Source organism: Sceloporus occidentalis, unplaced genomic scaffold (assembly GCF_023333645.1).
Source record: "Sceloporus occidentalis isolate IW3139 unplaced genomic scaffold, rSceOcc1.0.p SCAF_2, whole genome shotgun sequence".
NCBI classification, from domain to species: Eukaryota; Metazoa; Chordata; class Lepidosauria; order Squamata; family Phrynosomatidae; genus Sceloporus; species Sceloporus occidentalis.
Genome location: NW_028316982.1, coordinates 222,688,480 through 222,704,349, shown reverse-complemented (window position 1 = coordinate 222,704,349; position 15,870 = coordinate 222,688,480). Strand labels below are relative to the sequence as shown.

The 15,870-nt window shown below is 38.7% G+C and overlaps 1 protein-coding gene across 7 annotated transcripts in view; it reads right to left on the bottom strand.

The window, feature by feature from the left end:
• The window catches only part of DCAF6 (DDB1 and CUL4 associated factor 6), a 68,682-nt gene extending 53,559 nt beyond the window's left edge, over window positions 1-15,123 (bottom strand). For all 7 annotated transcript variants that reach the window (XM_089512258.1, XM_089512259.1, XM_089512260.1 and 4 more), the window contains exons 1-7: window positions 14,860-15,123; window positions 8,990-9,051; window positions 7,181-7,273; window positions 6,515-6,700; window positions 5,078-5,191; window positions 3,870-4,005; window positions 1,318-1,532 (exon numbers count right to left, since the gene is read on the bottom strand). In XM_089512258.1, the coding sequence (XP_089368384.1) occupies window positions 1,318-1,532; window positions 3,870-4,005; window positions 5,078-5,191; window positions 6,515-6,700; window positions 7,181-7,273; window positions 8,990-9,051; window positions 14,860-14,983 (930 nt within the window). In that variant the 5' untranslated portion in view covers window positions 14,984-15,123. The remainder of the gene's footprint in view (window positions 1-1,317; window positions 1,533-3,869; window positions 4,006-5,077; window positions 5,192-6,514; window positions 6,701-7,180; window positions 7,274-8,989; window positions 9,052-14,859) is intronic.
• Between the last annotated feature and the right edge of the window lie 747 nt (window positions 15,124-15,870).

Here is a 15,870-nt window from a genome sequence, read left to right as displayed (position 1 = left end):
TTTTAAATACTCAGATGACACTGTAAGACTAGCAGAAAACCTCATAGACCTTGAACAACTACTAAGGAAGATCAACAAAGAAAGTGCAAAGGCAGGCTTACTGTTGTACATTAAAAAAACAAAAATAATGATCACACAATGAATCTACACAAATTCAACCTAGACAATGAGGAAATAGAAACAGTAAAAAAAGTTCTCATACTTCAGCTCAAACATAGATGGAAATGGGGACTGCAGCCAGGAAGTCAGAAGAAGATTAAGAATGGGGAGGGCAGTTGTGAAAGAACTAGGAAAGATGATAAAATGCAAAGATATACAACTGAGCACAAAAGTTAGATCATACAAGCCATTGTATTCCCCATTACCATGTATGAATGTGAAAGAGTTGGACAGTTCAGAAACAAGATAGGAAGAAAATCAGTTCTTTTGAGATGTGGTGCTGGAGAAGAGAACTAAGGATTCCATGGACTGCCAAAAAGACATACAAATGGGTCCTAGCCAGAAATGTCCATGGAAGCCAAGATGACAAAACTGAAGCTGTCATACTTCAGACACATCACGAGAAGGTACAACACATTGGGGAAAAACAATGTTAGGAAAGGTGGAGGGAAGTACAAAGAGAGGAAGGTCACACACTAGGTGGGTGGACTCTGTTAAGGAGGTCACAGGTATGAGTTTACAAGAACTAAGCAGAACAGTGGAGGACGGGGATGTCTCATCCACAGGGTCGCCATGGGTTGAGATTGACTTGAGGGCAGTTAACAACAACAAAGTACGGTGTCATCTGCATATTTTAGGTTGTTGATAAACCTGCTCTGCACACGATATTTTCTGCATACTATTCAAACCATTTTGTAGATCCCCCTCATCTTGGTATACAGAATTTCAAGTTAGGGATGCCACCAGTAGAAGAGATGGCAAAGTCTGCTTACATCAGCCAAGTTGCAAATGTTTAGATCTGGATCTAGTCAAGCTTCAGGAAAACTTTAACTTAAAAAAAAAAACTGTTCAATTCCAAACTTTTCTCAGCTGTTACTAAAATCATGTGCCACAATCACTGTAGCTAATTGTTCTCACAGCAGATCTACTTACCATAGCTGGATTCTGATAAGAATGTACAAGAAATATCTGCTCCCCTCCCATCTAAAAAAGTAACATCTAAAGTATAAATCCTAACTCTTAACTTTTGTTTCATTCTGGAAAAAAGAGCATTAAAAAGATATGAAGGCTGAGCAATTACCATTTTAAAAATGAAAAGAAACTAAATAGGATATATTTAATATTATTACATATTAAACAAGTCATCATGATACTCACTTCTTCTCTTCGCTCATCTGAAGAAGGAACTTTAAGTTCTCTAGCTGTATCATCCTTGGGATCAAACAAGTATATGTAGTCTGAAGAATAGCTGACAAGAATTTCTTGTCCATCTTCACTGTAGCAGAGAGATGTTACTCTACAGGATTTGTTGTTAAGATGAGGAGGAACAAAACGTGCCACCAAACCTGTAGTACCCCGGCCTGCATAATTACCTATAAAGAAATCATTTTTAATTACATATATAAATATAAGCCTATTTATATGACTAATGATGAGACCAAAACCATAAATAACTTGAGCAGAAAACTGCATACATTCAGCATGCAGCATATGAAGAAGCAGTTCCTTTTCTCTGGCCTGAATTGCCCACCATTTACCTCACTGGATGATGTTGGGGTCTAAGGTGCAAGAAAAACATCTCTCAGTTTACTTTCTTTGCATCTAACATAATTTTGTAAACCTCAATCATGACCGCTTCTTTTCCAAAATGAGAAGTATCAAATATTATTTTCCCCCTCATGAATATGATGGGGCACTTGAACACAACTAGTCCTAAATACCTAAAATACCTTGACCTAAATTTGTATGCCAGCTTTAAACATTTCACTATTTCAAAAATTAATTCCCAGTTCAATAAACCAACTGCAGAACAAGGTCCCATTGCTAACAGAAAATTCAAGCTGTTTCACTGCAAGGGAAAAGTCCTGAGTGCCATCTGCAGCACTCAGCTGTTGGATTTTGGCCATATACAATGCAAATACATAATATTAAATATACAAGCCATGGCTGGGAATGTTTTATAAAATGCTGGCTCCTACAAAAAGTGCTAGTGACTTTCAATGATTGGTACATGCTGTGAAGTGGTAGCACTTTTCATCTGAAATATGTAATGACTGGCAATAGCAAAAAAGCCACCTAAGAATGCCATATGTACCCTAAAGGCAACAAACTGTGTATGATCTTGCAAGGTAAAGCAGGGTCAGCCCTGGTTAGTATTTGGAAGCTGGAGGTTCTATTTCATAGCAATGGCAAACCACTTCCAACGCTATGAAGTCATAGGAGTCACCATAAGGCAACAAACCACTTGAAGGCACACACTCACAAGACTACAGAATAATTCCACAGAACCTCTAGTAACTTAATATTCCCTATGCAAACATCTGTACAATCTGCCTGCTTTTTTGCTTATTTTATGAAAATTCTTGAGAAATAATAAAGCAAATGTCTCTGCTGTCTTCTTTGGAACACTGTAGTTCTTGTTACACTCTGAAAAGCATAATGACAACATTTGAGAGAACAGTAACATTTTAAAGCATGAATTCAAAAACATAGCCATGCTAGTCTGGAAAATCAGTATGCAAAGGGACCTTGTAGCATGTTTGAGACTAACTGAAAGAAAGAAGCTGGTAGCATGACCTATCATTGACTTCAGACTGCATCTGAAGAAGCAGACTCAAGTTTACAAAAGCTCATGCTCACGGTGTCTTTCTTTCAGTTAGTCTCAGAGGTGCTACAAGATCCCTTTGCATACTTTTAAAGTATGATCTAGCTTCCTTGTTTATTTGCCATGGCTGTAAACTGAAGAAATTAAGGCGGGTTATAGACCACCGAAAAGCGGTGGTCTGGCTCCACTGCCGCTTGCAGCGTCCGGGAGATGCAGGCTTTAAACGGCGCGACTCCCGGACGCTGCAGAGAAGGAGCGCAGAAATCGCGCTCCTTCTCGGACCCCGGAAGAGGTGCCGCAAGTGCCAAAGGGCGCACTTGCGGCGTCACTTCCGGTGCGCCACGTGCGGACGCAGAGCATCCATTACGTCAATATGGCGGTCCCCATGTGGAAGGGGCGCTGCCATATTGTACGTATTCCATACGTACTAGGGTGAGGGGGGTGCGGAAGCACCGCCCCTTCCTAACCCTAATACGTATGGAATACGTATTTTTTGGCGGTGTGTAACCCGCCTAAGAATGGAAGGAAAGGTCTTCACAAAGGTGAACAAAACTTAATTTTTCCACTATGACCTATGTCTCTAAATCCATAGATTCTTTCAGGCCATCAACATTTTCCAATTCTCATTCTAAGAATAGTTGGTCCACCTTTAGTAGGTCTACTCCAAAGCTTAGAATTTGCATTGAAAACATAGAAAGTTACAGCTAAAGCAGCAGCAAGAGCCTGGAGTTGAGTCTTGTAATATTCCCCCACCACCATTTAGTGGGACCATACTCCCATTAACTATAAAATTAAAAAGAGAAGGAATTTGTTGTTAAGTAGCAAATTTCATGTAATACAGTTATGCATCCATTATAGGGGAAAGGAACTGAATCCAAATAATTTGCTACTTGTAATTCATTATTTCAAGCTCTGTTTCAATCTTCCGGACCATATCAAAGGGTAATACAAGTTCTTATGAATATAACATGGCAATAATAGCAAGCAACTCTCTTCAGAAAGTATGTTTTTGATTAAACGCCTAATTAGATGTTCACAACTTTAAACCTCAACTGTGGCAGACAAAATAAGGCTGTTTTCCAATATCATGCAAATATTCTCCTACCTGTTGCTCTTGTGCCAAGCATTCGCCGATCATATATTCTTACTGAACTATCAGAGCAACCAACTGCAAGATAATATGGTATTGGAGGGCATATAGCTACAGAAGTGGCAGCCCTCCGGCAGTTTATTAATATGTCCTAAAACAAAAGGAAAATACTGCACTTGTTTAAGTAGTACATTAACACCTGAAATTAAATCCGACTAACTACTACAATACAGAGTATTTATATTCTCGTGTTTTGGAAAGAGCTAATCCTCTACAGGAAGGGAGATGGAAATGTGTATTTCAGGAGGCTCAAGAGAACAAAAACATGGTACATGAACATCAATTTAAAGAACAACTTCCATCTGTAAACACAGTAATTAATCTGACAATTTTTAATTTCTTGTGGAAGAAGGGGCCAGGAAATAGATCAGGAGAGAAAAGAGACAAGTATTGCCTAAGCCAGTTTAAAGGATTGAGCTAACAGATAATTGGATGGAAAGAGTCATTCAATGAGATTAGGAATCAAAAATAGCTACGATATAAAAAGAACACTAGTATACAGCATATAACGAGTGAAAGAGTGTTATAGAAGCATATTTGAACATAATTCCTTTAATTGCCCAAAGTAATATTTAATAATTATTTAAAAATAAGTATAATGGACTGTAAAGATTTTGTAGATTATAGTGGGCCCTTGGTATCTGCTGGGGTTTGGTTCCAGGACCTCCCCTAGATACCAAAATTCGTGGATATAGATGTAGATTCTACAACAATGTAGAAAAATGGGTTTTCTTATATAATGACGCAAAATTAAGGTTTGCTGTTAAAATTCTTTTTTAAAAATATTTTGAAATCATGGATAACTGAATCTGTGGATGCAAATTCATAGATACAGAAGACCAACTGTACTCTAATTACTAATTCTAATGTTCTTGTATCATCAGTGAGACAATGCTCTACTGTAGTATATATCATGTAATTAATACAATGAACAAATGTATCCAAACTTTTCAAACCTTGAATGGAAAACTGCTTAATAATTCTGTAAATTGTAATATGCCAGATATACAAGATATGCCCAAAATTATAGTTTTCATTTATACAATTTGTCTTTTTATATCTTGTTCACCTCGCTAGAATCCTTAGCAGCAGTACTCAAGCAGGCCACGTTCTGAACACAATATGGCTCTTTATTCACACCCTCTTATAAAAGTATCTCTTACATCTTTACAGTCTTCTTTTGTGCAACTTGTCTTGATTCTAGTATCAAACCATCGTACAGTGCCATCTTCTCCACAAGACAAAAATGTATAAGGATCATTTGGAACTGTCATGATCTGTGATGTAAATAATTTGAAGAATTAGACACAGCAGCAACTATAAGGTTTAACAATAAGTCCAGAAACTAAAGAACTGTATAACAAGTTCTGTGTATCAAGCAAGTTTAATGTTTGTTTTGTTCTTCAGCAGTAAACTCCACAGTCCTATGATTCATAGTAAGCTACTTCTATAATTATTTCAAGACTAGTTTCACTGCTGCACAAGAATAGCTTGTTCAGTATGGAAAAGCTATAATATATGGTCTTCAGAAAAATGGTATAAGCGGGAAGGATTCTTTTACTCTGAATCAATTATGAATGTGGAAAAAATAACAACTTGAAAAGAACTGGTTATATAAGTACCAAACATGTATAATTTGCTTTCCCAAAAGCACTTGATCATGTCTAATCTTGGAAGCTAAGCAAGATCAGCCCTGGTTAATACTTGGATGAGAGAGCACCAACAAATACCAGATGCTGTAGGCAATATTTCAGAGGAAGGAACTGGCAAAACCACCTCTGAGGATTCATTGCCTAAGAAAATCCTATGAAAATCATGATGTCATGAATAAAGTGACTTGAAGCCACATGCACACACAAAGTTTCAGTATAACAGTTTATGAGTTCAGTACAGCATACATGTACATCTCTATCAGATAGTTCTAACTACATTTTAAAGATATTCAATAGAATGGGTTGGGATCCAGTTGTTGTTAGACTACCACTGCCATTAGCCCTTTGCAGCACAACTGACAGTGAGACATTATAAAACTGTAAAGCATATAGATTAGGGGGTGGAGAAACTCTAAGTTGTGAAAATACTACCTGCATAACCTTTCCAAATAACCTGCAGCCCCCCTTCACCTCTCCATAAAGTAGTTAGGCTTGAAAAAAGTTTACCACATTCACAATTAGATTTCCCCCCTTCCCCAACCAAAAATTGGGACACTACTCAAGCATCAGGAGGACTGATCAGGAGTGTACAACAGTAGAGAATAAGCATGAATATGACAGAAAAAATGGATGGCCTCACCCACTTTTACTAGGACCCTGTCATTTTTTGGGAAAAGGCCCACCCACATCTGGCCTTAGAAGCTTAGCCTCAATGGGATGCAGTCCCTCAAGCTGTAAAAAAAGATTTTCCTTCCATAGCATAAATAGATAATGAGGAAAACTACTTTAAAATGTTAACATTAAGTTACAATTGCCTTCAATTAAGGAACTGAACGCTAACCATGTAGATGACCTATTTGGTTCCAACTTTATACTGTGTAATTACAGAGTGAAAAAGTCACTAATCAGCACTTCTACAATAATAAGAAATATATTGTATTACAATACCTCATAAGTAGTTCCATAGTGGCATGTAAATTGGCACTGTCTGTTGGTTTCAGCATCTTGTTCAACATTAGTATAAAAAATGACACCATCACCAGAACAGGACACAATCTGCTTATCATTGGTGCATGGTAAGAATTTTGCACTAAAAATATTTGCTCTATGTCCTGATCGAATGGTTGTTAAAACCTGAAAAATAAGGTTAGTTCAATATTTTAAATTAATATAAAAAAGAACAAACACATATCCCCCCCCCCACTTATTCCAAAAAGATCAGGAGCATCCTGCTACTATCTTCATAATCTACTGTCGATGTGGATTAGACCAAAACATAATTAATTACTTGTTCCAGTCTACATAGCTAACTCCTACATGAGGCTAAATTTGAATTTTGCAATAATCTAGAATTAGTACTAAAGCATGTTTGGGATACATGAAAAGGTCAAAAGAGAAGAATTCATGGTAATAAAGTAACACTGAGAAATAATTTGTGGTACTGCTCAGTTTAATATATTTTGCAGCAACTTCCTTATGCAAGACAGATATACTTTTTTGAATCCATAACTAGGAGACCCATGGATACATATGTATCATGAAACAGAATAATGTATTTAGAAGAAGCATATTGAATAGACAAAAGAATGGGTAAGGGAACAGCAGACATCTTACCTTTCTACTGAATGGATTAGTAATTACAAGATTAGTATCATCAGATCCAGATAAAATATATTCTCCCGTATCATTCCAGCAAATTGTATTCACCTGTGGACACATTTTTTTAAAAAAAATTATCAATAGCAGAAAAGATTATATAAGCAACTGCAAACAAACCAACTATGTAATCTGATATACTAAGGTGTCCTTACATTTATTTTTTAAAAAATCCTCCTATAACCACCAGAAAACCACACACAGCAAAAGAAACAAATGGATAAAAATATCCTCTTGGCCACAATCCACATCTGAATGTAAATAATTTACTCTCCTCATGCAAGTATAAAGAATAACAACAAATATATCACCCAGAGAATATTACACTCTGTATGTAGAAGATTGTTGAACATCACTAATTTTTGCCTCAACTCCTCATACTTTAAGCCTGGTTCAGGCACAAGTATCTGTCCCTACATCTTCTAGAGTGAAAGTTAATGAAACAAATTTATTTCGCAAACTCCTTATCCATCTTTAGTATTCCTGACTCCACTGTCATCCAATGTAGAACTGTCCTGATACCTGACTTGCAACTCCTGACACATTTAAAGAATTCTTCATAGGTGATCTTGATGCCATTAGCATTATGTTCCTTCTTTTTTATATTCATAACGCCTGCTTGCAGTTCTTTTGTGCAAGTTGTTCCTTTTTTGTTCTCCCTATTATTTTTTATTTTGTTTTAGTCATTTATATTCTGCCTTTCTCCCAATAATGGGACTCAAGGCAGCTAACATCCTATTAAAAACAATACATTTAAAAAAATACAAAAGAATAGAAGTATAATAATAAGATTTTAAAAAATAAACAATTTATAAAGTTAAAACATTAGGCATTAAAATTTATTAAAATACGAGACAGAAATCTTAAAAACAGCACTGTACAGCATTAAAAGCCCAATTGTAGTCAGTTTCTATACGCTTGATGGCAAAAAGATGTTTCTACCTGGTGCTGGAAGGAGCTGAAGTATGGGGCCATCCCAGCCTCTCAAGGAAGAGAGTTCCAAATTCTGAGAGTAGACACTGAGGAGGCCATTCTCCTCGTTCCCACCAAATAAGCCTGAGAAGGTGGAAGGATAGAGAGAAGGACCTCTCCAGATGATCTTAGAGCTTTAATTTGCTCATGAAGGGAGAGATGGTATTTCAAATAACTTGGACACAGGCCATATAGGGCTTTAAAAGTCAAAAGCAGCACTTTGAATTGTGCTCCGAAACAGACCTGCAGCCAGTGGACTTGTTGCAACAAGGGAGTTGTGTGTTCCCTGTAGCAAGTCCCCAGTTAACAAATTTTATACATTATAATTTTATTTTAATAAGTTATATGAGCAAGACTTCCAGTTCTTGAAGTCAGTCTTTTTTTCTTGTTAACCACGTTATTGTCCCCTTAGGTCCATAACACACTGTTATGTTTTATTTCAAATAGAACATTGATGTGAATGAAGGGGACTGTTAAATAAGAAGCTGAAAGAAAAAGTGAAAATGGTTAAATGCTTGGGGGTCACCCAAAACCACAATTATTAGCTAAAATCTGCACTAGAGGTCAAGAGGGGTAGTACAGAGTCTAAGATTCAAAACACACGCAGAAATAATCCAGTTTGAGACCGTTTTAACTGCCCTGGATCAATTCTAGGGAATTCTGGGAGCTGTAGTTCTGTAAGACATTTAGCCTTCTCTGTCAAAGAGCTCTGGTACCACAATAAACTACAATTCTACTTCTTGTTCAAGCATAATTTTTAAATATTACTTTTTAAAAATGCAATGAATAACTTACACAGCCATCATGCACATTCAGTGTTGCTTCAAGTTTTAATCTTTGGATAAATTCTCTTCTTCCTAGAAAAAAAAGGAAAACATGAAAGAGGTTTTGTTACTGACAGAAGAACTTCATTTTAAAAACGGTTTGCATTTCCCTTATACAGCATTTCTACAGATGATATCTCACTGACTCTAGAGCTAAGATTTCTATAGGAGAATGTGAGCTTCCTTGAATGTCGTATGATTTGCTGGAAAAGGGATCAGTTTCGTCTCTGCTCTCTCCAGCCAAGAATGCATTAAAATTCGGGTCCTGAAAGGAGAGCCATAGTGCACCATCATCACCCAATGTTTACGATATCAGAGACAATACGTACCCACCCCCAAACTGGAGCAGACTACCCTTCTGGCCTCAGCACTTAAAATGTCTTAGCTTTCCCTGGTGTCCCTTTCTTGAGAAATAGTACATCCCACATGTCCCTGATCCCTCCTCTAGTTTAATCTGCAAAGACAAAAATGAACACTGCCAGGAGAGTTTTTTTTCCTTTGCTTTAATGAAAACATCAAATGTAATGCTATCATACAGTGAGAAATCTAGACTTTAAAGTACTATATTAGCTAGGCTGTATTTACTTGTAAGGAAGATCATCCAATTTTTGTCGCTATTTGTTTTTATATGCCTATTTCAGCTACTCTGTAATACTGGGGGGGGGGGGGATCCTTCACCCCCAACCCATAAATATATTTGTTGTTGTTAACTGCTTTCAACATTTAAAAAAAAAGGGGGGGATACACCCACAGTTTAGTGGATACAGCCAGATGAAAAATTTTAAAATGTCTAATCTACACATATCAACCTGTATTATATGTGAGAAGTTCTATTATAGAAATTCACCCTGCATTACAGGAATATTACAGGTAAATGTTTCCTCTATAGACATATCCATGTAATATAACAGAAAAATGCAAATCACATAAGTATTAGAGATTATTTCTGCAAATTTTAAGGTCAGAATTAATTAAAATGTTCTTTTTGTGAAGTATCAAGATGAGCTAGATGAGTTAATCACTGCAAATATCCAACTCATTCTCACCTGTGCTTCAACTAACCCAAGGAAATAAAACAGTCTACCTTGTGTTACTACCACAATACAGTAAAGCAATTTGTTGTTGGACTGGCTCTGAGCATTCGCCGGCTAAGGGGTTAGATCTCTTGAGAGGCAATCAAAACGAGCAGGAAATATAACTGTTGCTCTGCAAGCAGGGCAGATGGCTGGCCCATATATGCTTTTACAAATCCCACAGATAACCTGTACTGAATCTGTTACACACACTGGATTGCAGAAGGCACAACGACTGAGCTGAAACGTTCTCTTTAAATCTTCAGTAGCAGTTCATCAGAAAACAAGAATGCACACTCTGTTCTTCTGGTTGCCCTCATCTCCAAAAATGTAGTGTAGATGTGGCTTCTTCTGTTTCTTCCCTATCTGTATTTTCTAGATAATTATGTAATCTGATTTTTAATTAGTTCTGCTTTAGCTTTTTCATCTTCTTCTACAGTATCACTGTATCATTAGCAAATATTATATAGTAGCTAGTAATTATTTATAAGCATGCTAGCTTTTCCTTGAAGTTGACCATAACAGTTTGTTCTGCTAGACAGGCTTTCAATTATGAATGCAAACTACTTCAGAGAAATCCTTCCACTTTGTCTCTTTTGCAAACACAAGTACAACACAGATCATTGGAAGATGTGATGCCTGTAACAAGGTTTACTGATTTCTTGAAATGCATCAATATACATCTGTCCAGCTCCAAAAGACTGTGTTGAATAGCTATGTCTAGGTAAAAGGCGAAAGATTTATACGATCTGAAGAGAAACCAGAGTACTCTGGTTTCTCTTACAAACGAACAGCTATATTCAACACAAGAATATTTCAAGGGCAATTCGGAATGCAGTAGTTAAGCAATGCTGGCATGTGACAGCTCTGAAACTCAGAGTAAGTATCCTGAACACTGCAATCATTTTAAGTATCAGTGGTTTAAATATTATCCTAAGTATCTGAAGATAAACCAACCTTACTATCCATTTTAATTTCAAGAGCTGGAATTTATTTTGCTCCTATGTGCCGAAAAAAGAAGACTCCCCAAGTCATTCCTATTTTCTAAGTAGATTTGTTTGTAGAAATCTTCATGTCTTTATTACACTTTCAGACATACCATAGATCATAAATGACTGCAAAGCTAAATATAACCTTTCATGTTCAGTCACTGATAATGTTACAAGTGCTGAGTGTTCAGAAGCTGAAGTAAATAATGTTGCAACAGATAAAAAACAAACAAATTCTAAAAAGATTAATTGAAAAGAAACAATTTAATTTTCCCTATAAAGCCAATGCAAAATACTATCCCCATTCATGGGTTTAAATAGTTTTTTTTAACGTCCAAAAAAAGCAACAATACCACAATTTCAGTTGAAAACTACAAGGCACATTCTGATACCTTGTTCAAATCAGGTTTCTAACTCCCATTTAAAGCATCTGTAAGTTGTGAAGCAGCAGGAATATACTCTAGAAGTGTGCCTACTCTGAATCCCAAGTGTGCTGATCAAATGGTTGTGTCATCCTACAGAAAATGCAATATTCAGCAAAGACCTCTCAGAAGACCTATTCACTTTTTCAAACTGCAGTGGAGAGCTATTTTCAATTTAATGCCATTATATTACTAATGAACTTGATGGCTACCAGCCAATAATTCAATGCAAAGTTACAGCTCCATGGACATAACTGCCTGATTATGCTATAAGGTAGACAAGCTTGCAATCATGCTTACATAATTATGATTTCAATTAATGCTCTTTATGTTAAAAACACAAAGCTCATAATGTCACACGCAGTTTTCAAAACTTTATACTATCAGCATAATCTGACTTTTTTCCGCACTAAAATAACTTTACCAATTCTCTTATATTTATTTTGTTCTTTACTTTTTATAATGATTTCTCTGTAACATTTCAATTTACATTTAGTATTTTTATGTTTGAAAATAGACACACCTACAACACAATTATATTTTAAAATATAATATTCTAGCTATTGTGATTCTTAATTTTATTTAGTGTGTTGTGAAACATTTTTAGGAACACAAAGCATAAGGATGGCTTTGCAAAATGGTCCCTCACCTCACACAGCAAGTAAGAGCTGGATGGGGCCAGAGAACACACTCCAGCTCTAACAGTTCAATGAAGGTTGTTACAGAGTACAAGAAAAAGCACACTGAAAGGCACATAGATTGCTGTACTCAAAGCTGATCAGATCACAACATGAAAGCACTATTCAGCATCACTAGTATCCTGAACACAACTTACAAGTATCACTAGTATGCTGAACACAACTTACAGAGCTCATTATTGCTATTGCCATCTGCAGACTACTTTTATCATCAAGTCAACAAAGGTCCAGATTGAGACAGCTTTAACTGCTCTGGCTCAATGCTAGGGAATTCAAGGAACTGTAGTTTTGTGAGACATCTAGCCTTCACTATCATATCTCTGGTGCCACAATAACAACAATTCCCATGATTCCCTACCACTTAAAGTGGTCTCAAACTGGATTATTTCTGCAGTGTGTTTTGGACCAAAGAAACATTCCTCTGTAATGATATGATGAACACTCACAGAACCACTCAGGGGTGGTTTTGCCAACTGTAGAAGTAGCTATATATACCCAAAACTCAAATTTTGCATTACCCTTTTCCCCAATATTGATCAATATCCATGTGGATAAATGTAATTATTAATTAATTCCAACAAACCAGAGCAATTTCTCCTATGATAGTTTGAGAGAAATATTCTCAGGATGGCACATACACTGCTCTTTCAGGTATATTAGTTGCTGCGATAGCTATTCAAGAAAGGGCTTTCCAAATCAGCAAATCATTAGAAATGTACTGTATCCAAGTCAACCTTGTGTACAAGTCAAGGGTAGATTTGAGGGCCAAAATTATGGATTTTACTATGACCCATGGATAAATCAAAGGTAAAACTTAGGGGCATATAATAAACAAATCTTTCCCTCTCCTTTCAAAAATGTATAGAGGGAACATATGTAGGAAGAGCTAAAGAGGAGAGGAGATGTTTATTTGGGGGTACATGTGTGTCAATGGCACTGCTGATGCTAAATGCCTATGTCTGTACAAATACAGATAGGAAAGGAATATAAATGAGGGGGGGAATGTGACCTGAAAAGGGGGAGGAGGAAAATGAAAAAGCAAAGCGACCTGTCAAAAAAATGAAGGTGCTGAAGGATGAAAGGAGGATGGCTGCCTCTCTTCTTCTGGCTTGGGCAAGGCTGCCAGTGCTGCTTCCATGTCCCACCAACCTCTGCCTCTTGACACTGCCTTTGCAATGAGTCCCTATTCCAGCCGTATGTACCTCAAGCCAAATTTCCTGGGTTGATATTTTGTCATCTGTTTCTTGAATGCATTTGTTTTGGAGATGTCCCACATTAGTTGCATGTTAGGATGAAGCAGTGACATAGTTTTTGAAAGTCTCTTGATATTCAGGGACATGTGTGTTCTTTTGAATCATTTATCTGTTTCTTGGAAATTAACAAATGGCCCATGGAAGTGGGCTTTTCATCCCCTTTCGACCGCTAAGAGACTCATACTGGGACCCTATTTCTCCCTCCATGTCCGACCCAACAAGGCTTGCAATGTTTGGAAGAATGAGGTATAAGCGAAATTTATATATTGGACATTTGGTCAGCTTTTATAGAGACTGGTGACTAATGCTATTTTCTCTCCTTTTGTGGTTTTACTTTCCTGCTTTAGTTGTACTGAAACATTACTGCGTGTAACTGAGGTCCCTTTTGAATGTAAAATTTAAAAGTTATTAAAAATATATTTTTAAAAAAGGATTTCTCACTCATCAGAAGAGCAGCCTGGAGCATTAAAACACAAACACTACGGGCTGAACCCAACTGACAGTCCCAACTAAGAGAAGGCCAACTGAGTCAATGTGACATACATAGATACTGACTTACATCGAACAGGCGATTCAATGGGTCAAGCCCAGTGGTGAGTAGTCACCGGATCAGGTATTTATAATTTCGTTTACACAATTTAAAAAGCAACAGTAAACAACAACAACAACAACAACAACGCCCACAGCTTCAGAACCAGATGCCAAGGAAATGAGTTTCAGGGCTAAGGAAATCAAAGGTCTTGATCTGTAGCTCAAAAGATTAGTGTAAGGATCAGGTGAAGCTTGGAAGGAGCAGGACCCAGCCGCAGCCAGGGACCCACTTGGAAGGCCTGCCCTGACCATCTCCGCTGCTGCGACTAACCGCCACGCCTTCCAGCTTCGCCCAGGGAAGGCAGCAGGGGCGATGCCTGGTTTCTTCTCTAAAGAAGAGGCTCTACCCCAGTTTTAAAAGCAAGCAAACCATCATCACTTTGAGTCTCTGCGAAAGGACAGACTTAGTCGTCAGCTATTATGCTGTTAAGCATTCCCAGGCCATCCCTGGTTTCCTAGCAATCCACATAACGGCCAAGGCTTCCATGGATGGCACCCATAGCTTTTGGTGGGGCCTTCTTCCTGACGTTTCGCCAGCATCTCTGGCATCTCCAGAGAAGGCTGCCTGGGAAGGAAGGAGTGGGGCGTGCATAGCCTTTCCCAGGGTGACACAGTACAGATACACCCAACTCTCTCTCTCTCTCTCTCTCTATATATATATATATATAATGGAATCCTGGGAGTTGGAGTTTGTTGTGGGGCCTCCAACTCCCAGAATTCCATCGCACAGAGCCAGACGACGAGTTAAAGCGCTTCCAAACCGGATTATTCCTCCTGTCAGTGACACCCAACCCTCCGTTTTCTCCCTTCCTCACCCAGGTACCGCCTCCTCAGCAGCCCAGGCTCCTCCAGCCCCAGGCTCCGCTTCCTGACGTCCCACAGGAGGTGAGGACAGCAGCCCCGGGACATGGCCCCAAGCGTCGGCCGGGAAGAGGACATCAATAGCGGCGGAGGCCGGTGGCGGCGGCCCACCGCTTCGCCATGGCGACCCTTCTGCGCATGCGCGCTCAACAGCCCCCCAACGAAGAATAACCACCGTTTCACCTCTTCGACCCTCGCCCTCCCCGCCTCACACGCTAACACACAGATATATAAGCCCCGCCCCTCGACGTCGGCCCCGCCCACCGCCGCTTCGCGCGAGACATCTCGCGAGAGTACCAACCCCCCGCGCCTGGCTATTCTCAGCCCACTCTGGTGCTTTGGAAGAAAATGGCGGATCTGCGCGCATGCGCGCTTTCCACTCACCCCCCCCGACCCACTTGTTATGGCCTTTTCATTATGTAGACTTGAAGGACTTTGACTCCACTCCATGCCATGCAGGAATACCCACAATCAAAGCACCGCCCCTGACAGATAATGGCAACGGCAATCATGCAGGGATAGCTGTGTTGTTGGCCATTTAGAGTATGAAGTGGAAGGCCTTCACAGCAGGCATCCTTACAGTTTTTTGTGGGCTTTTGGTGCTATGCGGCCATGTTCTAGAAGAGTTTGTTCCCAGTGTTTTGCCAGCATCTGTGGCTGGCATGAAGATGGCAGCCACAGGTGCTGGCGAAACGTCGGGAATAACAGCCACACAGCCCAAAAGACCCACAAAAACCCATCAGTGATACCTTTATTGGTCAACTGAAATGCAGTTGCTGAGGTGAGGGAGACAAGACCCCCATGAATGTGGAAAAAAAGCAAATAACAAAAACACTCTTTTTACCTGAGAGAACACCTCTAGGAATCTCTAGGTCCTCCAGTGTAAGTCTGTGGTCATTATCTGCCAGACACTGACCACAGAATTGCTCTGGAGGAGCTACAAATGCCTAGCGGAGTGTTCTTCC